Source organism: Strix uralensis, chromosome 4 (assembly GCF_047716275.1).
Source record: "Strix uralensis isolate ZFMK-TIS-50842 chromosome 4, bStrUra1, whole genome shotgun sequence".
Lineage (NCBI taxonomy): Eukaryota > Metazoa > Chordata > Aves > Strigiformes > Strigidae > Strix > Strix uralensis.
Window position 1 is genome coordinate 26,925,919 of NC_133975.1, and position 23,562 is coordinate 26,949,480.

Consider the following 23,562-nt stretch of genomic DNA (forward strand, 5'->3'; position numbering starts at 1 on the left):
AACAAATCCAATATATTTTATTATACAGGCTCTTGGACCAGAAGATGTAGCTAATTAACAAAACTCATGTGCCACAACTTCTAGAAGAGCTTAATCCCAGAAACTGGGATTTCATCAACTTCCTGGACAATTAATCCACCAAAGCAGCAATGAGATACCCTAACTTTTCTCTGTGAATGGCAAACTCATAATCAGGGAAAGTTGCTCTTGCAATCAGCGAATGGCTCTAGTGTTTCTTACCTCAGAACCAACAGGTAATTTTACCAGGATGAGCTCAAGGACTGTCCTGTCCTGCTAATTATATGGAAAAGTGCAATTTCCATCTCAACAATATGGTTTTCTCAGCTTGGGTTCTCCAGTCACCAAATGCTTTTTTTCTTGTGTTAGTGCTTCTTCAGCAAATGCTACATCATTTATGCTACCCTTCAAAGCATGTTTCCTATACTGAACCTCTCTACACCCAAAACACAGTGTGTATCTGATTACTCAGTCGTAAGTTTCTTCTTTCTGCTTGTCTTTTGGATCTTCTGATATCTACCATCACATGCAGTCTGAGTTTACTTACAAATAATGGCTACACTGCTCTTCCTACAATCTTTTTTTTTTTAAAAGGGTCCACAAAACATTAAACAAATAAAATTTCAAAAAGAGTGAGCTCCAGTCCTCAAAGTCATACTGGACACAAAATTTCTGTAGAAGCATCTATCAAAATTCTTATGAAGGGCTAAGAATAGGAAAGCTCTAAAATCAAACTGCTTATAATGAAAAAAAGATTCCAATAAAAGCGGCTAAGAACATTATTGTGCCAGCAAATGAAATATTAAGGCTGGTTTTGATCGTGTGTTTATATATTAAACCTTCAATAAACTATTTCTGGCTGTTATTTACAGCAACCAATCAAACAAAGCCATGTTCTCTAGAAACAAGAAATGTTCTACACGGAAAGGCCAACTCCCTCGTCTGATGGTAGAAACACGAGAGAAGATTAGTTTATTCACTCTGCCAGGTTCTCTGTATTGTCAATGTCACAAATAAAATCTATTTGCAGGAATACAGTAGAGGAAGCTTCTACCTTTTATGACCAAGAGGGAGCACACTGAGTTTGTTTGCAGGTTTATTGTTGTTTGGGTTTTTTTTTAACTTGGACCTATAGTTCTCCCACATACTCCATAACTAAACTTTTTTCTTAATAGAGACAGGAGTTTCTGCAGAAGTCTCAACAGAACTGGAATTCATCTTTGGTCCCCAGATATGGCATGAAAATGGGCAGGAGTGGGATCAGAGATGCTATTTCCTATGCCTTATACATAGCCTTTGGTAAATGTTGTGGGATACCAAGGCAGGTCTCTACGTCTCTAGGTCAGAGTAGACAGAACGACCTGCACACACACAACCTTTCCCACCAACTCATCTAGGAGAGTTTGATATTGCCTCTCATCCACAGATACATTTCACCAAAAGCTTACAACATTCTTGGTGCCACATGATTGCAAAAGGCACATTTCTCTTAAATGTCCCTTTTCAACATCAATGTTTCTATCAACAGTTCTGTCTTTAGGAGAAGCAGGTACCCAGCCTAAAGAAACATGACTCATTATCTTATTTTATAAACAACATAATGGAATGATTTTATTTTCCAAAGAAATGTAAGTATTTGAAAAAAGAATGGTAAATGCTTCAAAAAAATTAATGAAAAGCAAAACTGGCTTCCTTTATTCTGCATCACATTTAGGTGCTCCTTAAGCTGCTCTATTTACTTCCTGACCAAAGCAAGCCACTACAAAATCTGACTTGAAGGGAAATGTGCAATGCATTCATTTTCTGAGGCAAACGAAATACTGTAATGGTTTATTCATAAGAAGTTAAAACCTTTTTATTTCCCTCCATTTCAAACTGGATTTTCCCCTTTTAGATCTCTCAAAAATCTGCACCAATGGAAGTGAAAAACAGTAAAAAAACCCAAACTACCATCAGTCATTCATAGAAATAAAAAATTTAGAAATTTTATAACAGAAACACTTATCACCTTTCCTTCTGGAAATTTAGCCAGAGATAATCAGAAACTTTGGGGAAGGAATAAAGAAGTTGCAGAAGATGTTTTACTGGGAAAGATTTTTCAGGTCCAAAATGACATTTTCCATCAAAAGTCAGAGACAAAAAAAACCCCACCCTAACTATTGCAAATATCTCAATAATCAAACATGGACAAAAAAGCAGCAGCTCATTAGCGTTATTCGATCCTTACTACCCATGTGTCAGGATAGGTACTGCCTGAAGATCCTGGAATTACTCGAAGTGAATGACAATGTTTTTGATACACCGAAATGCTCAATGGGACAGGAAGACAGCTCGCTGTCCCTCTCTATAAGAAGTCACCTTCACAACCCTGTTCCCACAGCAATGTTCAAGACAAAGAAGGATGCTACCAAAAGAAGACCAGTCAGGAACAGAAGCTAAGGAAAGACTGGCTTCAGGGGAGGAAGTCCTTTAGCACGAACTTGTGGTTGCTCTCTACAGCAAGGAAGAACTTCAGCTCACAGGCACTCAGGTTTCAGGGACAAACCTTAGTTTTCTGCAACACCCTGAGGAATTTTCTTGCATCAAGATCTTTAAGTAAGAGTAATGGCTTAAAACCATTACTCTTCCCTCAATCCAACTTTTTTCTCCATCAAATCAAATATCTCAAGAAAGGGGAAACACATGCATATGGTCAGAGTGTAAGTAGCACGTGTAACTTGGACCAGCAGGAAGACATGATTTCACATAGCCAGGACAAACATACTACAGGACATATTTGAAAATATGGTTCTATATAAAAAAGTATTTTGTACATCTGAAACTAAATAATGTTGTGTGTGCAGTTTTATGCACCTGGCTGAATTCATCTGAAAGGTTTGCTCAATATAGGTTTAGCAAAACAGCATGTATGTGATAAACTACGAAAAGCAGAGATCTTAAAAAGTAACACCAACAAGAAAAAGAATTTACCCATCCTCTCATAGCCCCTGGGACACAACTGCTCAATTAAATGAATAGGTTTTATACCTAACTTCCTCCAGGTGTATGTGTATTCTGTATCAGCAGACAGAAATAGCACCAAGTCAAAAGGGATAAGGAGAGTGAAGACTCACCGGCCGTTGTCACGACCCACACCCCAGACTCTGATGCTCACAATGGGCTGTGAATGAAGAACTGTGCGGTCCATGGGGTCAATCAGGTTCAGCATGTCATTTTCCAGTATAAGGTACATGTCTTTGCCCTGCAACTCCAGAAAAAGTACAGTTAGTTACACAGTACATCCCCCTCTCAAACTGACTGGAATCAGGGTGTTATGCCTATGCTGTTTAGACTTGCATCCTCTTAATTTACTCAAGAGTTTCAGTTTGTTCCAAGAGCAATTGAAAACAAGTTCATTTACCTCTGGTGTGAAAAAATTCTAAGATAGTATCTTGCTACTTCTATATTTTTAAACAATCCCCATCACAAAAAGCTTTGATACCTTCTAAATGCAACTGTTTGACTCATTCAACCCCATGCTACTGAGTTATTCGACAAATTACATGTTTATCCTTTCTCAAGTAAATTCTTCAATACATTAGAAGTCAAGAACTGTCTTAACAGTAAAGGCTCACATTAAAACCTGTACTCTTAAGGCAGAGTTTCTTCCTTCAAACAATGTGCTTTGTTTCCATAAACTTTAACCAACGGGTCATGGGAACAGACAGCAATTTGTACATGTCAAAGGATTTCTAGGATACTCTTTGAAGAAAGATTAATTAAAGGGGAAAACCTAGCATTAAGACATGAATGTGAATTCTGCCGGTGACTGCAGAATCATGGAGCCAGGGTTTCTCCCTAGTTCTTCTGGCATGTAAGAACAAGAAGAATGCTTTTCCCCTTAGAGGAAACAAATTTAGAGGCAATTTTCCTTTTGATGCTAATTCGCAAATGCTAATCTTCCTCCTATGGTTAGCATTTGCAAAAGGTCTGCTGCCTGTTCTGTTACATCTACTAGCTCTCTTTTCAGAGGCTGTACATCTACTCTGCAGACCGTGGGATCCCATGGAAATGGTCATGGATCTGTTGCCAAGAGGTAAGACAAGCTCCTGCTGATAATAACAAGAAGAAAGTGGGGGCTATCAGCTAAATGTAGAGTAATTTGTTTCCTCTCTATTTTGCCAGAACCTATAAATGAACAGAAAGAATAGAAAGGGTCTGACTTCCTACTGACAGTGTTTCAAAAATGACCTTTTTCTTCACCTCAGTGACACAGAAACCCTCTTCCCACTTGGTTACAGTGGCTCACATCTTAATGACATCTAATTTAGTGTCTGCATAAGACACACATTCATGTCACCCTGGGAGGGCCTGCTTCCAGGGTTTCTAGGCTAGGCTGGAAGGGGCAGGTACTGTCTACCACCTCTGCCCCCTGAATCTCCTAACAGAGATTCCAAGGGGAGCTGTGACAGAGCTGGCAGCGCAAGTACCAAGAGGTGTGTGGGAGAGGAAGGGGACACAGGCTGGTATATCTGATGCCAACACAAGAACATCTTGCCTGATGGAAAAAGTACAGCTGTGGCTGAGATGCAAGGCTGGATAGACAGGCTGCTCCTGGAGAAGCAGAAGCAGATGTAGCTGCGATAACCATGGGGCGAATTAGCAGCATTCAGCTGCTTGTGGCATACAGAAAAAGAAACATGGGAAATAAAACACGAAAGCCAGGATGACACAAGGCAGACCAGGATGATGAAGGAAACCAAACAGAAAACAAGAGTCATCACAAAGAAAAAGGTTGAGAAATTTGCTTGAAGGTCAGAAGCAGTAAACAGACTGTGTGAAGAATGTTACCAAGTGTCACAAAGATTGCTTTTTGGACTCATTTTCTCCTTATATATTTGTTCCAGAAGGAAATTATTACAAGAAGGTAAAATCTGTTCATCATGCAAAATACATTGGGATTAGGGTAATAAAACTGAATCCAAATTAGCTGGAAAAGATTGGAGAATGGGCAGATAAGCAACATAAGTCACAGAAAATTATCCTTGCAATGCTCAAGGGATAGCTTGGCCACAGCCAGAAGCAATATATTTTGCTAAGTTTTGTTGCCTTATTATACAGAAGCTATTTTAGAGATGAAAACACTGCATAGGGTGAGAAATTATTTAGACAGACTGAGAGCTTGAGCCTCAGTGTCTCAGACTGCTGAAGAGTGTCAGAGACCTGATGGTCCAAGATGAAGAAAGCTCTCACAGGAAGAACCATGAAGGGAAAGACAGACTCAGTCCCAGCAGTCTTTCAGGGAAGTGTTATATACTGTGGCATATAGGTCAATGGCAACAATGTATCTTTTTCATATAAGTGATTTTGTAATGTACAGAAATATAATGCACAGCAAAGCAGTAACACAAACAGATGAGTTGCGTTTTTCTTCTTAGATATTACAGAACCATGGAAATTAGAAATTCACAGGGAATTTCTTTTGGAGGGAAGCGGAGGGCATGAAATCCCACATTAAAGCCAGTGACAAAGCTTCTTCATGGTCAGGATTTTACCCAGAGTGTGTGGGGGCTTTGTGTTTTGTTTTTTTAAATCATTAAAACTTGGGGATGGTCCTAGTTCCAATTTCACTTTCATTACATTCTAGATAAAATAAATCTTTAGGCAATCTTAAGACCCCTATCTGCAGTCATCAGTTCTACCTTCATAATAGATTTATGCTGCATGTGCTCCATCTGATATGTCAGTGATGAGCACACTTTTTTCAGATTCCTCTCTAAAACTTGCCTTTTCCAATCACTCTTGAAGCATTACATTGCCAGCAGAAAAACGTGGTTGTAATGATTTCTTTTAAAATCAAGAAGACAATTTACTTCAGGGGCCACCTATTCAAGCACAGTGTCTCTATTGTTTTGTCAGGTTGATTTTTTCTGTTTTCTTATAAATAGCATTCTTAATTAAAACTTCCATTCAAGAGGACCAAAACTTTTCATCAGTTTGGCTTGAAAATCTGTAAGGGTTTCCAAGAAAGAACAACGGGATTGACAGAGAAATATGGAAAAATTTTAGTATTAATTCTTAAACCAAAACAAAGCACATTATTTCAAAGTAAACAATATATTTCAAGTTGATCAAAGTTCTGTCATCTGAAAAATGGATGGGATTGCACACATGTAAAAAGACTGGGGGTTCTTCCCTCCTGGGGTCGGCAGTAAGTCCGAAGTCCATGACTGACACATCTCTGCTTGTCTAGCTATATTAACTAAATAAAACTGCTCCCAAAAATAAAGAGAAGGGAGACCAATGTTATCTCGTTCATTTATATATACAATATAAATTTCTTACATTAAAAAAGCCCTTCTGAAATTACTTCAAATAGATAGGGCACTCTAACTGTGTCCCCTGAAACATCATGTTCATTTTTAAACAGGCACTTTCTCCCAGTTGCTCCTCTGAAGTGTCTGTGCATTGCTGACGTCATAGCCAGGACACTGGACACAAGCCTTAGACTCTAAGAATAACTTGGGAGACTGAAGAATATTCTTCCTAAAATTTTTACTGAAGTAGACAAGTCTTTCTTTTAATTCCTCTTCTGTTCAGCAGTGCTGTTTCTCTTAGATCACACAAGTATCAGTGAAGGTAACAACATTCACTCTTGCATCACTTTTGCATTCAGATCTTGTGTAGTAAATCCACATTAGTGTAACCCTCCTGAAAACAAGTCAGGAGAGAGGCAGAGAATAAGATTTGGCTGAAGTTTAAGTTGCTTCATGATCAATCAAATAACAAAGATGTTTTTCTATGGATTTGTGTCCTTTGTCCTCTGTATGTCCCACCACTATAACCCCAGCTTTTCCTTTCTTCTTGTTTCACTTACTGAACCCTCCACACCTTCCAGTCATCATCTGTCCCCAGCACACCTTTTCCATTCCCCAGCTCTTTTCCATACCACAATACCTCTAGCTTTCTTCCTGTTTCTCCCTGTGTTCCTGCAGTGTTATCCTGTCTTTGCTGCCAATTCAGAAAGAAGCACAGAGCTTGCACAGTTCAGCTGGTGAAGGTGAATCCACCACCAAACCAAGAAAGCGCAGAGCTGGGCTCTCTGTTTTTCCCTCACTGTGTGGGAATTTGGCATCCTTCAAAATTGGATGATACTGGTGAACAGATTCAAGAGTTATTGGAGTGGAACCAACAGACAAAATTAATTTCCTTCTGAAACACTGATAAAATAATCATCTTAAAATAAGCCATCTGTCCATCAGCCTCAATCTTCTCATATATTTTAGAAGCACGGGTCACACCAGTCTGGATTTCCTTGAAGCCCTTTTGTCACTGGGAAACGTGTGAAAATGCTGTTTCAAAGCACCACTCTCAAACCTCTGGTCAGGAGAAAGACTTCCACTGATGTCAACAGTTTGTCCCAACACTGTTGCACAGGTGTGTACTAGCACAGGTATAAACATGAAGATGAGGTCTTTGTGGCACCTGCTGTCTTGAAAAGTTTGGAACAAAACCATCAACACTTTCCTTGAACCCTTTTCTATTTTTTGGCAGTGCCAGCTGGGATAGGGAAATCCCAAACACAGAGTGGACATATTTGCCTACAGAGTTGTTCTCTCAAGATGTTTTACGACATGAGAGGTATGTTCCAAGAGGAGGAGAAGTTCACCCTGTTCTTACCTCTCCCCAAATGCCAACAGTGTCTCTGATGTCGTTTTTACAGTAAGAGAGTTGTCTGATGCAATTGTTCACAGCAACACTGCTTTTTCCAGGAGCAAGATCTTCTTCTGCCATTTCTACCCAGCCCAGAGATCGCACAGCAAAGCACTGAAAAGAAACCAGAAAATACCTGAACATGTATCAGAGCACACAACATGCTGCTGTATCCAGCTATGGAAATCTTGCCATGAAACAGAAATTACTCAGTTAGGGTTAAAGATCCCTGGCTAGAAGGGGAATAAAATCAAGATCTTGTAGATGAGCTTAAGCTCAAAGATATGTAAATTTAAATATAATTTGAGAATGGCAAAGTAAAAATATTCAAAAGAACAAAAAAGAATACATGACTTGCCGGGAAAGGTATCTGTGGAGGTAACAGTAATGCTTTACAATAAAAAGCTTTTGTTAATATAAAGGAGGAAACGAGGGAGCAGTACAAATAGTAGGACACACACAAACACAGAAAAATAAAGGAAAAAGCACAACTATAGATACAGTAGAATTGAAATTTTAGCTACTATCTAGAGTTCAAACTGAAAAAAAAGAAGATACTATTGGATTATATCTGTTGTGAGATTCACACTCATGGTTTATCTCAGTGCCTGGCTCTTAATCAGAAATCACAGAATCATAGAACGGTTTGGGTTGGAAGGCACCTTAAAGATCATCTAGTTCCAACCCCCCTTCCACTAGACCAGGTTGCTCAAAGCCCCGTCCAACCTGGCCTTGAACACTTCCAGGGAGGGGGCAGCCACAACTTCTCGGGGCAACCTGTTCCAGTGTCTCACCACCCTCACAGTAAAGAATTTCTTCCTTATACCCAATCTAAATCTACCCTCTTTCAGTTTAAAGCCATTACCCCTCATCCTATTACTACACTCCCTGATCAAGAGTCCCTCCCCATCTTTCCTGTAGGCCCCCTTTAGGTACTGGAAGGCCACTATAAGGTCTCCCTGGAGCCTTCTCTTCTCCAGGCTGAACAACCCCAACTCTCTCAGTCTGTCCTCATAAGCGAGGTGCTCCAGCTCCCAATCATCTTCGTGGCCTCCTCTGGGCTTGCTCTAACATGTCAATGTCCTTCTTATGCTGGGGGCCCCAGAGCTGGACACAGTACTGCAGGTGGGCTCTTGTGAGGGCGGAGTAGAGTGGGAGAATCACCTCCCATGACCTGCTGGTCACACTTCTCTTGATGCAGCCCAGGATACAGTTGGCTTTCTGGGCTGTGAGTGCACATTGCTGGCTCATGGTCAGTCTTCCATCCATCAATACCCCCAAGTCCTTCTCCTCAGGGCTGCTCTCAATCTTCTCATTGCTCAGCCTGTATTTGTGCTTGGGATTGCACTGAAACCATGGGCAGGACCTTGCACTTGGCCTTATGGAACTTCATGAGGTTTGCACAGGCCCACCTCTCAGGCCTGTCCAGGTCCCTCTGGATGACATCCCTTCCCTCCAGCATGTTGACTGCACCACACAGCTTGGTGTCATCGGCAAACTTGCTGAGGGTGCACTCAATCCCACTGTCCATGTTGCCAACAAAGATGTTGAACAGTGCCAGTCCCAATACCGACCCCCAAGGAACGCCACTTGTCGCTGCTCTCCACTTGGACGTCGAGCTGTTGACCACAACATTTTGATTGTGACCATCCAGCCAATTCCTTATCTACCAAGTGGTCCATCTGTCAAATTCATTTTGTGGTGGATTACAGCAATCATTTCTACAGTAACTTTAACTAAGATAGCAAACAATAACAAATTCAAAGCACTAACAAAGAGATAAGCTATCATAAGAGGAAAGCAGGCTTTTTCCAGAAGAAGTTGAAAATGACCTTTAAAATAAAACAATCTAATTATACAGTTTTTTAGCAGAAGGATGTTTAGCCAACCAGAGCACTCAGTTGGCAGAACAAGCCAAGCCGACATTACTTTGCACATATGGTGCTTTTTGCAAACAAAACAAAATGGGAGAAATTGAATGGCAACATCTCTACCCTACATTTACTAGGGTAGAGAATAAAAAGCTTTAATTCTGAAAAAAACTCACACATTTGCTCTCAAGCTTTAGGGTGAAATACAGACCTCACACTAAGTCAACGGGATTTTGTCTATGAGACCAAGATTTCCTCCAGAGAACATCATGGGTATCTCACTCTCAAACTGCAACGCACTGCCAGAGAAGGACGCACAACAGACTTACTGGTGTACCTTGTTAATAGGCACACCAAGCATTTATGATTGTCCCTAAAGGTTCAGCAATAATAGTTTCTGAATGATCCCATACCAAATTCCTGCTCTCTTCTAGGTGTTTAATATGGCAACACCACCACTGAATGCTGCCAGATCAAATCCCGCCCTATTTCTGAGCTTGGCTTCCCTGTGACTCTTTGCTTGAGTCAGTGATTAGATAGTGCACCAGCACTGATATGAAGTTGCACTCAGTTCTCATACCCAAATCCTCCTCGATAGCCATGATGCATCCTATGCAGGTGCAGGATTTGGCAGGCACAAATTCCAAAAGTAGAAGTGAGACAATTTACAATTATTAACTGAAAATCTGCCATCATATAACATCTCTTTCACCCCAAGCCTCCCCTTGCCAAGACGGATCAAGTATTGATGTCGATTATGTCAAAGTACTCAGTCCTTGAGTAACACTGAAGCAAGCAGGGTACCATATGTTTCTTCTGAAATGTTATCCTGTTCTGAAATGCTACACAGTTCTGGCAAACTGACTTGCAATTGTTTCAGTCAATCCAGGCCCTGTTAGGTAGTCAGCGCAATTTTGACCTTGCAAAGACCAACACTCATTGTCCAGCACTGCCGCCTTATGCCACAGAGGTTTCTTTGCTGTCAGCAGCATCCTGCAGGTCTCAGGAAGGTAGGCAATGATCCTGGGAGCTGCTCGAAGGAAGCTGGCACTGGTGACTGCTGGGAGCCCCGCTGCCTTCAGTGGGACCCTGCCCACACGGGCACACAGCCCAGGAGCAGCAAGAGCAGGTCCACACTGGAGTTACCAATTAATTCTTCTTCTTGAGATGCAGTAAATAAATCAGCTTCAGAGTTCAAAAGCTGACACTGAGTATTCATTTCCCACCTTCTAAAGACTGCTGTGAAGTCAGTAAGTAGATCAAGTTCACCACCATCACTGGTGTGCCCTCAGAAAAAGACCCCAAAACACTAAGGTATTTTAAATATCCATAATATGTCAAATTTGGCAAACTAAGGGAGGAACAAAATTCACCAGTGGGTAAAAAGATTAATGAGTTTCTCCCTCCTTCCTTTTAAAACTTCTCTCCTCCTTTAGCCTTCTTTCAGCTTGCATAATGCACTCATCCAGACTACTTCGCCAAGCAGAAAACCCAGCCTAAGAGCTTGTCTCTTGTAGCTCTGGTACCTACTCCAAAAGCCACTAACAATGCATCTCATGTAAGGCATTAGACAACAAATACACTCTGCAAATTGTGTGTAAGCCTTTAGGGAGCATGGGTAAAAAAATTAAAGCCTTGCATGCCTCCAGATTTTTTTTTTTTGCTTTACAAACAAGGAAACCAATATGCAAATTCTCATACACTGCTGCTTCCTGACCCGGCTCTGCTGGAAATCCACAAAAGTGCTGTCTTTCAGATTTTAAAGGGAGATGAAGGAGAAGGTGAAAGAGGAAACAAAGGAGGGGTCACCACTCACGGGTGCTCTTCACTTCAAGGCTACACAAGATATTAAAATATCCATTTTTTAGCAATTATTAAGGTCATCTAATCTCAAGATTGCAGAATTGGTTTTGGCACGAGATGCTCATGAATTTTGCTGAAAGTGCTGCAATGCCCATTGGGGTATTAAATATTTATCTTTGCAAGCTTTTAAAATACAGATTTTTACTGTGCCAGAAGAAAGGGGTTTTTTTACAATTATTTCAATATTAAATTGAGTAACAGAATACTAGCAGAGAAACATTTTCTAAATCATCTTGAGAGGTGAAAAACTAAATATATACAATAAGCATACTGTTTACTCATTACTATTCATATCTCAACCACTTCTGCAATTTGGTAGCTGATTTCCAAACACAAAGATAAATATAGTCCTTGCACTGAACAGAGTATACTGTAAGGCAAAAAACTGGTGAAAGACAATCAGTTAAAGTTAAGAGCAGGTAAACATCCTATTAGTAAAGACAGTAAACTGTTCTGGTATTTTTTTCCTGGCCATTTTTATTCTATGCTTAAAATTCTCCAGTGGTGGGATCCACTATATTTCCTGCCCACTGTCATGACAGTAGAGCGAGCTGAATGAGACGCTCTTGACCATCCCTCAGAATCCCCTTTGTGTGAAGGGTTTGGCTTCCTTCCCCACTTCCATCCCCTCTCAGTGCTTCCAAGCTAGGTAGACATGAGAAGCCCTGTTGGATTCTGGAACCTGGCAAGTTTTTGTTTGTGTGTTTTATAAGAAGCCCTTACCATAACCCAAATAAAATGCTCTGGAACAGCTCCATCAAAACAAACTGATTTCCCAAAGACTTGCTGCAAACAAAAAAACTGTCAATAAAACCTAGAAAGACTCAACACCTGACTCACAAGGCAACTCAGGTACCTGAGAACATTCAAGAATTCAAGGTCCAAGAAACATTCTTATGATCAAAATACATGTAAAGACCAAAACCTTTCTACTTCTTGGTTAACTGAATACATGTGCTGGCATGATTCAGAATTGATGGCAGACCTTCATGCAGATTTCAGCACTAGAAAATATGAGGACTCAGAGTAACATGTTATACATACCACAGTATAAGTATATATACACACACCTATAGGGTGGGACAATGGTGGAAGTGTGCACACGCATGCCTGCATCCCCCTCTCACTCTGCACATTGCCAGCAACCTTATTATAAAAGATCCACTTCATGTTTTATTGTTAGTGGGTTTTCCCCCCCTTAATTATTTGACTCAGAGGTTCTCTTTAAAGCAAGAGAGCACAAAAAACCAACAGAAACAAACCACCTAGTGTCTCCAATCAGGTATGACCTAATTCTTAAACCAGGGCTAGCTGAGTTAACCATGACAGCAGAGTTGCTTAGTTCTCTAGCATGCTGATACAGCATCATGGTTCCCTGGCTCCCACCAATGATACTCACTAGTTAAGAGATAAAGTGCTTCCTTTGATCTGAGGAGGCTCTGCTAATGCACCTCTTTTCTCCTGGAACTAACATCTAGAGCCAAAAAAAGCCAAGCTGAAAAACAGAGTGCAGCTTGACTAACAGTCTATGAGCTTAATAAAATAGACATTCCTGGTAACGCCATTTGGTTAAGTACCTCTGCTAGAGGGTCACAGATAGTTACTGGCAAATCATAATTATTGGCCCATCATAATTTCAAAGTAATCCAGATGCCAGCTTTTGGCTTACAGTAGTATACCTAATTTCTTTTCTCTGTTACGAGAATAAACAAATAACCCTTGTATCAGTATTAACTTACAAAATAAAATCTTTCCTCAAAACAAAATCAGTTTTCTCTGCCTGATCAGACCCTCTGCTTTATCTTAAAATCAAAACTCTAAAAAGGATGATTTAAATAACCATATCTGAATAAAGATAAGTGAAACATGATTTTCCTATCTTCTTGTTCCCAGACTCTTTCCAACAGATAGCAATGAAAAACAGGTTTGAAGAAAAACAAAGAAAGTTGATAAATACAGCAGGACAAAAAAGATTTAGGAATTGTATACTGTCTTTGGATCACTGATGTTTGGGATTGGGAAGATCTAAGATACTACCACGAACACTGCATGTCTGAGAGAAGTGAATGAAAAAATATCATATAAACCATGGTATGTCAATGATCTTGTCTTCTCATCTTGACTGAAGACTTCACATTTCCTGCTAGGCTACACAGGACATTATGCAAAGAAAGTACACAGAGGAAAAAAGGCCACCTTATCACACACTGCCCCATGAAAAGACAGGTGAACAAAAATGAAAACGCAGGTATCATCACTCAGTTTTACAGTTCTGGGGAACACGTGTTTGCATGGTTGCAAATCAAATTAATGTTTCAGGGTTAATGATCTGTAGCCAAAGAACCAAACTCATAAATGATGTAATCCAAACTGTAAAAAGCTGTAAACCTCCCTCACAGTGCAGTTCTGATCTAAATATCACCTAAAGCTGGGGTGTTTTAGGTTTGAAGGAGTAAACGAACCATGGAACACACTTCTCTTTGGCATCGCAAATCCTTCACCACAGGGTAGGGTTCTGCTCTGCAGCAGCTTTTCCAAGAGGAATTCCAGAAGGAGCTTTGACAGGCATGCAGAACCATGACAAATCTCTGCACGTAAGCAAATGCCACAACTCTAGCTGTTGGCTCATGTAGTGCTAAGTAATGTACCTTTAAAAAAAACATAAAATAAAATAATCAAGGAAACCAAAGCAAATACAATCCCCTACCAGACAGTGGACAAGAGATCAATTACACAACTGATGGCAGAGTAGCAGTGGAAACTGCATGGATCATAAGGGCATGGGTAGAAAAGATCCCGTTACAAAGAGAAAATGGATTAGAAAATCAGTTTGAGAACAACAAACTAATGTACATTATAAAACCATGGGCATTGTTTTTCAGATCACACAGCTGTTGGTAGCTACTATGAACATCTACATTAAAATATGTTTGCCTTGATGATTTAAATCTGTGCTACTAATTTCTTCTCTACTTCTGAGCCTACAGGACTTGGTTTTGAGAGTTTCCCTTTGTTTCCCTTTATGTTTTTCCTTTTTAAAGGTTATATCTTTTTGCAGACATACATAAATCGTTACAGTATTTAATAAGGCCTTTTATCACAGACCACTGAGCAGGCTTGTGCCTGAGACACAACATGTAGGTCACATCATTAACCATTTCTTATGCAGCCAACACAATCTTAGAAATTCCACTTACATTTTCTTTAATAGTTTTAAAATAAATCAAACTATCATATTATTTTATGCTTTGGAAGATCAAGTATCATAAAATATAGCCACTCTATTCCAAGAAAGAAGTATGTTCCAGTATATTTGCCTGCTACACATCAAGAAAGCTTGCACTGATTCCATATGAAAATATTGGAGATGATCAAAGCTAAACTGAGTAACAAAAGAATAAAGACATCTTATGCAAATAATGAACAAGCACTATCATTTAACTGACATGAATAGACTGCAATGCACGCATATTTTCTCAGAGAAATACTGACAGTTTTCACATAAAAATTCTTAATTACAAAAAATTCAAAATGCAGAATCAGAAACATTTCCAGCTTTCTGTTGCAGTTCATGTTGTATTACTTGAATTGCTGAAAATGTGCATGTAATACAAAAATAATCATACAGACATTCAGGTCACAACAGAATTCAGAAATCCACTAATAATTGCTATTTCAAGCAGATTATTATAAACTAAACTTCTGTGGAATAAAATATGAGGGCTTTACAAATACTGTAAAAAAAACTTTACAATAAATTACTTCTCTAGAGCAGGTCAATATTGAACTTTCTGCTCTTTCAGTCCCTTACTCATTCTCCTGGACACTACAGTCTCATTTTTTCCAGATTCGCAGACTCCAACACATAGGATGACAGAAGTCCCTCTCTTGTTTTGAGCTTAATACTTCTGTCTCAGTGCTTCCTGATGGCTCATAGCCAGAGATCAAATCTGCTCTGTCAAGACAAGAAAATGTTGCAGGACCATTGTGCTGGTTCAAAATTTTTTGAATCCAAATTTCTTATTCATTACTGTATTTCTGAATCAAGTAAAAAATCTAGTCAGTTGAGAAAAACTGGAATGAACGCTGTTATTCTCTACTAATACCCTTTTGCTATATGTAGTTCTGAAGAAGAAATTAAAGTCACCTTATTTTTTTCTCCAGTCTTCTCAGTAAAGAATAGACTTTGACTTTAGATGCTTTGCAGATACCCTGACTTCACATCCTAAAGGGACTTTGCTTTGAGCTAAGTGTGTTTTGGGTTTCATTTTAATAGAGTGAAATAAAAACCATGCTTCCTTAGTGAAGAAAAGGCAGTCATATTTTTCACCAGAAACTAATAAAAGATGATAGTTGTAATGATGCTCAAATTATGGTCTATCTTGCAGAATAACTGAACTGTTAGGATAACTCAAGCCTGTTTCATTATTTTGCAACACACAAAAATGACTCCAACAAACATACATATGCTTTGTCAGTAAAGACAATCCCTGGAGGAGTTTACAGGGCATGAAAGAATGTGTGCATTCATTTCTTAAAAATTAATTCTCTGCACTTGTTAACTTTAACCTTAAATGTTGTATTTTTTCTGATGAGGGCTCTTGTGCAGCACTTTATTTAGTACTTGGTGCATAATTTCAAAGGTAACATGCCTGACATCCAACTTAAAAAGCAATAACCTTTAGGTGAACTCTCGACCTTACTGAATCAATGGAGAAGAACCCTCCATCTTCACTAGACTCAGAATTTCATCTCTCTTTAGAAGCAACATTGTTAAGAGTAATTTGTTTTCTGCAGAAATTATGTTTACAACAGGATCCAATGTCAATGAAGTTAAATCACTGTTGATTGATTCCCACTCTTTGAAAAAGACTCAGATAAACATGAATCCAGAGTTCAGAAATCCTGAGCCCTGGTGGGCCTCCCACATTTGAGGTGCCACTTACTGTCATGCTGCCTCCCTGCAGCACCGCGCAACAATCATCTTCAAACATATGGAATAACGCATACCCGCGTAGGAGCAACATGGCATTATGATATACTGCATCTCTCATGTTTTTAAATCTCTTAAGAGATAAATATTACCTCCCACTCCCTTTTCTCTTTGATGAAATGCAGGAAACTGCATGGCAAAGACGACTTTTTTCTTAAAGTGAAATTTAAAGCTAGAACCAATACCAAAATAAATATACGTGCTGGCTAGAGCTATCTAAATATTGCTCTGTCATTCAACACAATGTTCCATTTTAATTAATTTTTAAATTAACTTCCTCCATAAATGTACCTATCAGCGGGTCCACAATGGACAAATAACCCACCAAGCTTGTACCATGCTGTTTTCAAACTGCATATATACAATATATAACACATACATAACATACATAAAATATGTATTTTTTATATATATATACACACACACACAAATACACACTCTGTGCTTTTTTCATTAAAAATCTATGCAATGAAATGGTAAACTTCATGACACTGCAGACTAAACCAGGCTATTTCCCTGAGCTGCCCTAAACTGGCAAGCTAATGTAAATAATTGAAGAGAAATATGAAAATATCATCTGATCATTCTGTAGTAGCAAGATGATGAACAGACATTCAAGAGGCAGTTCATGATCAACAAGCCATTCTAAAGCTGGAGCTGACGGAGGCTATATATTGTTTTAGAGGCAAAATGGTCGGTCTCCGGTGGGGAGTGTGAAGCGCTGCAAGCTGCGATTACCTCTGCAGTGTATTAGCAAAGATGCTGGTGAGCTGATGTGGAGCTCTGCCAGCAATACCAGCAGAGGCTGAGCTAAACTGGGAGCTGTCTGCGCACTGAACCCATCAGTCTGCAGAGTAGCAACAGGAGATTTTTGCCTGTGGGACATGAATATCATGGAGACTGCTTCTTCCCCCAGTTTCTGTTCGCTCCCGAGGGCCCCTTCATCAATCATACAAAAAGTACTGCTGGCCCAGAAAGAGTTTACGGTGCTGCACCACAAAACAGTGAATAAACTGATTAAAAACAATTAAGAAACATTAAAATATTAGGAAGTGCAAATTCTTCCAAGAAAAAAAAAAATACTGTTCTTAGAGCAGCAACTAGGTTTTTCTTGTGCTCTGCTCAATAACCATGGTTTGTTAAATGGTTGTATACAGCAAGATGCTGCACACAGACCCCCAGCTAAGAAAAACTGCACTGTGCATCTCCAGGTGAAATGGTACTGAAGATGACACTGGCACTCTGACCTAGTGAAGTTACAGAAAACTCTTCTTAAACAGCCACCACCGGGCAAAACAGCATTGTTAAAATTAAAAATCAGATATATTCATGTTTTCTCAAACATGGCCAGCACTTCCTGGTAAAGTAGTTACAATTTTAACAGCACTGTTTCACTTTGGAAATGGTTAATGGTTTCCAGTTACTGGAAGGTCACAGGAGCACATTCGGTGCCCCATGGTTGTGATTTCGTAGGCAAGACACGCTGGGTCCAGTGCCACCTCACCCAGCTGGCAGCCCAGGAAGCTACCTCCCCACAGTGAGAGCGGTTACTGGTGTGCACCTAAACTGCCCATGCAACCTGGCCACTCATGGCACTTGCAAGGTAGTAACTGCTTCAAGGGAAAAGTGTGACCCACACAGCTCCCATCTGCATTATTTATCCTCCTTAATGTAATTCCTATCTATGTGCTTACTACTCCAACAATTCCTGGTCAACAGACCTGCAGCAGACAAAGTCGCTGTCAATACTGGAATTTTACAGGCCAAGAAGATATTCTGATTTGATCTGAAACAAAAGCATTCCTATATTTTATCTTCTCTTTTCCCAATCCTGTAGAAATCCAGCAGCCCAATGCAAGCCTTTTGTACAGTATATCTTAATAAAGCAAATATGGATAACGCCCCCAAATTCAAGACATAATTATTGCATTACAAACATGGAAATTAATGGTAAATTCTAAAGCAGTTTCTGTTCTCTTTCACAGGAGGAATGGCTTTGTGATACATTTTTCTAAGGAAAGTTACAAGTAAAATCTCTCCCTCTACATCTCTCCTGCTCTTCAGTCACCCATGTCCTGATCCAGCATGATGGGTTTGCATCTAATTAGATCCCAGAGATATGTGGGATTTCTAGGAGTGATATGTAACATTGTGCAGGATCTAATTATAAATATTGAAGGGCTCAAGAAATTAAAGTACATTATCCCAGATATTTATATTATACATATATTGCAACAATTAAACATATTGTAACTCTGTACACCATTAAAAAAGTAAATTGCTTAGATTTGGGAAAACACTACATCTTCCTCTGCCCTGCACTAATCTTCATATTCAATTAAACAAGATTCCATTTAGGAACAAGGTGGAAGCAAATATCCCCTAGATGGAAATCTGTATTATGATGTACCTCACATCACAACATTATCACTTATAACATCACCTAGTGACACAGTAGATGTCAATGGTAATAAGTATCAATCACAGAGAGAATGAATGAGCAAACACACTCTGCAAAAGTTCTAATGTACAAAATGAAAAAGACATTATTTAAAAAAAAATGTTGAGGAGATATATCTTAGTGCTTCAGTCTGCTATTTCTAAAACTGCTTTTGAAGCAGAATGTTTTCAAGCACCTGCATCATTTACCTGCAGCATCTTCATAGCTGGGAGGGTGCCTTAATGCTGCTAATAGCAAACTGCCAAATTCAGGAACAAACAACCAGTTTAGAAACTGCTGTCCCCATCACTCACCATGGCTACCCAGAAGCTGCAAGGATGGAAAGATGGATAAACTTTTGCTATACTACAGTAATTGTCAAGACTGACCTCCTTCTGATTATTCACTGAATCTTTCAAACAGAAGATCTGTGTTTTGAAAGCTGTTAAAACGACTACATGGATGGTGGGAGAGGGAAGAAACCAAGGGCATCTTTTTGTTTTTGAAAGAAACAAGAAAAAAGCCCTAACCCCAAACGCCACTACAGTGTTTATTCTGATTTTAGGTTGGGTTTTTGCTTGTTTGTTTTTTTAAACTCCACTACAGTGTTTATTCTGATTTTAGGTTGGGTTTTTGCCTGTTTGTTTTTTTAAAGATTTTATTCCCAGATTGTCATTCTTCCCTCTGGAAGCCTAAGATAAGCCAATACTAAAAGGCAACAAATTCTTTTTAAAGCTACTTAACTCTTCTGCTATTGTTCTCTTGACTTAAAGTACTGAAGAATATAATTTAAGGAAGATCCATGAGAACTGAGCATAATCTGCTTTCCTGCATTTTGTGAAACAATTTACACACCATCTCATCAATGCAAAAATCAGTATCTCCAAAGACACAGTTTTCTATTGGCAGTAGCTTAGTGTTAAAAGGACTATGTACACACTGTTTAGGCCAATCTCCAAAATACAAAGTTCTGCTGTTCACAAGAAACTTTCAGCTACTGGCAATAAGATTCTTTGAAATACAAAACAAAACAACCAACCTCTCCCTCCAGACCAAGGCGCTATTCAAATTGTTGAGATGGAGACCAGAACTTTTCTTCTGCTCACTCTTATAAATTTATAAGCACCAGTTATAATGATGGCTTAAGTTGCAACTAAAATGATTACCTATTAAGGAGCTGAAAAAGTAAATGAAATTATGTGTCAAGAACTTTCCAATAGAGAATATGGACATTTTAAAGCCACCTGACAAGACCCTGGAAAACCTCCACCCAAAGTAACAAATCTGATGGCCCATGGTTAAAAATTAACCATGGAAAACAGAGAGCTGCTACAACAGCCAGGAAAACAGTGACTCATAAGAAGATTTAACCCTCCTAGCCTCATTATGAACAATTAAAAGCACTTGGCTTGTTTACTTTAATAAAACTAATCTGAAGAAAAGATGTCATTGCCTGCTATAAATTCATTAGAAGATGGCTAAACATAGAAAAAGAGGATAAAAAATGGCCTCAAAAAGTTTAGGTTAAAAGGTTTTTGACCAAAGGAAGGTAATACTTAATCAGTTTGTCAGTAAGACCATTCAAACTGGCAAACCCAAAAAAGTTTAAGAAGAAAATTGAAATTAATACATGGGATTATATATTGTGGTTCCCTATAAGGGTAAAGGAATGGGTTCAAGATTTCTTCTAGTCCTCTATGCTGTAACAGGTCCTATTTCCTAGGGAATGAAAATCAAGGACTGTTTTTAAAAGAAACAAATTCCTATTCCAAAACCAAGCAGAAGTACTATTTTGGAAGAAAAACTGTTGAAGACGTCTAATTTTTCTTTTAGATTTCATCTTTTTTTGTAAGGAGACTTAAGATGGAATAAACTCCTCAGATTCAATTAATTGAATTGAGTCCATTAATTTAAATTAATTGAACTTTTTTTGATATCTATATGTAAATATCTAAATATCTATCTAAATATATCTAAATCATGAAATTTAAATACCTGGTATCAGCATGTCCTACCTCTACCCCTCTTGGAAATAGTCTCCTCCTCTTCCTTTGAGATCCTGACCATTTACTGGTTTCCAAAGTAGAAAACCGACTTTTGGAGCAACTGCTTAGTACCTCCACAGGTATAAATACATTCTTCCCATTCTTAGATATCAATATATAGCTGAAACTACTCTAAAATGGCGAGGCGGGAAAGTGAGGCTCTGATGAGCAGGCTAAAGCAGACAGGGAATTCAAAAATCCATGCTTAACACAGGAAGACTACATTAAGCCTTACCAGAAAACCACAGTGAAGAGGAGAGAATAAAGGCAAGCCCAAATGTCAGGCCAAACAGGCCAATTCTGAAAAGATTTTGGAGGAAGTGAGTCACACGAGCTTTCCATTTTTCATCCCATTCCTAGGGACAGAGACAGGTTTCCCAGGAGGTTCAGTTTCTTTGCATGACTGCAAGGAAAAAACTTAGCATCTTTCTATACTTTTACACATGGCCATCATATTTTACAGCAATGTAAAAAGAGACAGCCCATAGGAATTTACAGTCCAAGATTGGTAAAAGCATCTTTTTACCTCCCTTGAAACTCAATTAGGAAGGCGCAGGTTGCTCTATAAATTAACCAGGAAGGTTATGATCTGTCTCCTGGGAAGTACCAATTCAAAACTCATTTCCAGTTGTGCATGTTTCACATACAAATTTAGGATTCCTGTCAAGCGCAATGAGCCATCTCTTCAAGAAATTCCTACCAAAATAAATTACTAAAATCAAGAAGCTGGATGTAATCATTCTCCCCTTTCTCCCCCTTCCCGTTCTCTTTTATGGCCTTGTGCAGACAACCTGCACCAAGATGCCAAGGATATGAGGCTCTGAACTGCATCTTAAGCACATGATGTATAGAGAAACATTTGTTGTTTATTGACAATTTTGAACGCTTTACTGTGCTGCTGTATAAATCACTTTTCTTACAAGAATTACATTAATTATATGACACGCTTTTCCCAAAACTGACATTTTTGCAGTGCTACAATCTTTGCAGAAGTTGACACTCTGGGGGAAGACAACTACTTCAGCTGTCCACAAGGTGGCATGGTTCCCTTTGCTGAAAGACAGCACTACTCAGTGTCATTGAGGAAATTTTTTTTTTTTTCTCCCCAAAATGTACTGGCCACTGTCATGAATAGGTTTAAATAGGTTTAAAATCTCCAAAATATCTCTAGCAAGTTTCGTTTTAACAAATTCTTCCAATAGAAAGTTTAATGAGTTTAAAAAAGCTTCATTCTCTTATGCTAAAAAAAGAGTATCTGTGCTTGCTGTCATGCAAAAGCAAGTTTCCATCAAATATAGTTAAGGCATGTCATGTGGCAGAGGAGAGCCTAAGGGGCTAAAAAACCCGGTTTTCCAAGTCTCAGGTCATCAGTTTCAAATCCTATCAGAATTCTTTCAGTCTTGCAATATTTTGGGTAAAATAGGCTAGCAAGGAATCCACCTACCAGAGCCCCTTCCCATCCATGTGAGAATTAAAGATCCCAGAGCATTTTCCACATGTGGAGATTTTCCCTGCTGTTTCCAGACCACTTCCCATCCCTGTAGCAGCTGCTTGTCCTGTCCTCAGGGCAGAGGCAAATGCACTGAACAGCTCTGCCCACCACCTCTCCTGCTGCAAAGCAACATCAGCGTTGCTGAGCTTCACCCGGAGGACCACACCTGCCAAAAAAAGTGTCTTTTCTCCTCTATTTCTTGTCTTGCTCCTCTCAGTCACTTCTGTGAATGTTTCAGTGCTCAGTTTTGATTACCCGTTTAAGCGTCATCAGCACGGTTTTGTCTAAACAGGAGAAACAAAACCAGCTGTGATAGAAGAGGACAAGCTTTTGGCATTGACCCATTTCACAAACACTGGATGGGTAAATTGCATAAATTGCATAGTTGCATAAATTTTGACGTTTAAACAGCAAGCCAGAGAGAAGGGAGGTGATGACACAAGTTATTTGTCCACACAAATACTGCCACAGTTCTCCATGAAGGAAGAGTTCCTAATTCTACCCAGCGCAAATCACCTGGTAAAGAGTCAGACATACCAAAATACAGTCTCCCTACAATGCTTTCCATACTGTAAGGCTTACCATGAAAGGAACAGCTTTCTGGTTCTGACGACTGGTACCTAATACTCATCACTCCTCCAACTCCATTTACTGTGCTCAGAATTTAGTGCTTGTCATTGTAACGAGCACAGCTGAAACCCTTGCTTTTTAACTGCCAGCCTGCCAAGCAAAACACATTTATTCACATCTGATTTAAACATCACAAGCCAAATAATCAAGATGACAAAGAAGTTTAAGTACCCTGATCAGTCTGTTTTCTCTCCTAAAATATATCATTAATGCTGTTATAATTATTAACTCTGTTACATACTGTCTCCCTGCATATAAGTAGCTTCTGATCCTGTCAGTCACTGCAGGTGTACAGCACAGCCAAAACACTTAAACTACTTGGATTTACAATTATGTAGATTCACATACATCCCTAAAAATGGATGCAAGCACAAGGCAAAACTATTAAGAAGACAAATCTGGGGATACATATACAAGCATTCAAAACCTTCTGCTGCTTCTTTCTCCTCAAAAAACTTAGATTACAACAGTAAAGGCTCTGATTTAATTATGGTGCTTGTTCACATAATGGTCTAATT

At 39.1% G+C, this 23,562-nt stretch overlaps 1 protein-coding gene across 12 annotated transcripts in view; it reads right to left on the bottom strand.

Moving 5' to 3' along the window:
- Window positions 1-23,562, bottom strand: part of APBB2 (amyloid beta precursor protein binding family B member 2) — a 209,411-nt gene that overhangs the window by 41,510 nt on the left and 144,339 nt on the right. For all 12 annotated transcript variants that reach the window (XM_074866044.1, XM_074866050.1, XM_074866045.1 and 9 more), the window contains 2 exons: window positions 7,678-7,824; window positions 3,132-3,259 (listed from right to left, as the gene is read on the bottom strand). In XM_074866044.1, coding sequence (XP_074722145.1) covers window positions 3,132-3,259; window positions 7,678-7,824 — 275 coding nt within the window. The remainder of the gene's footprint in view (window positions 1-3,131; window positions 3,260-7,677; window positions 7,825-23,562) is intronic.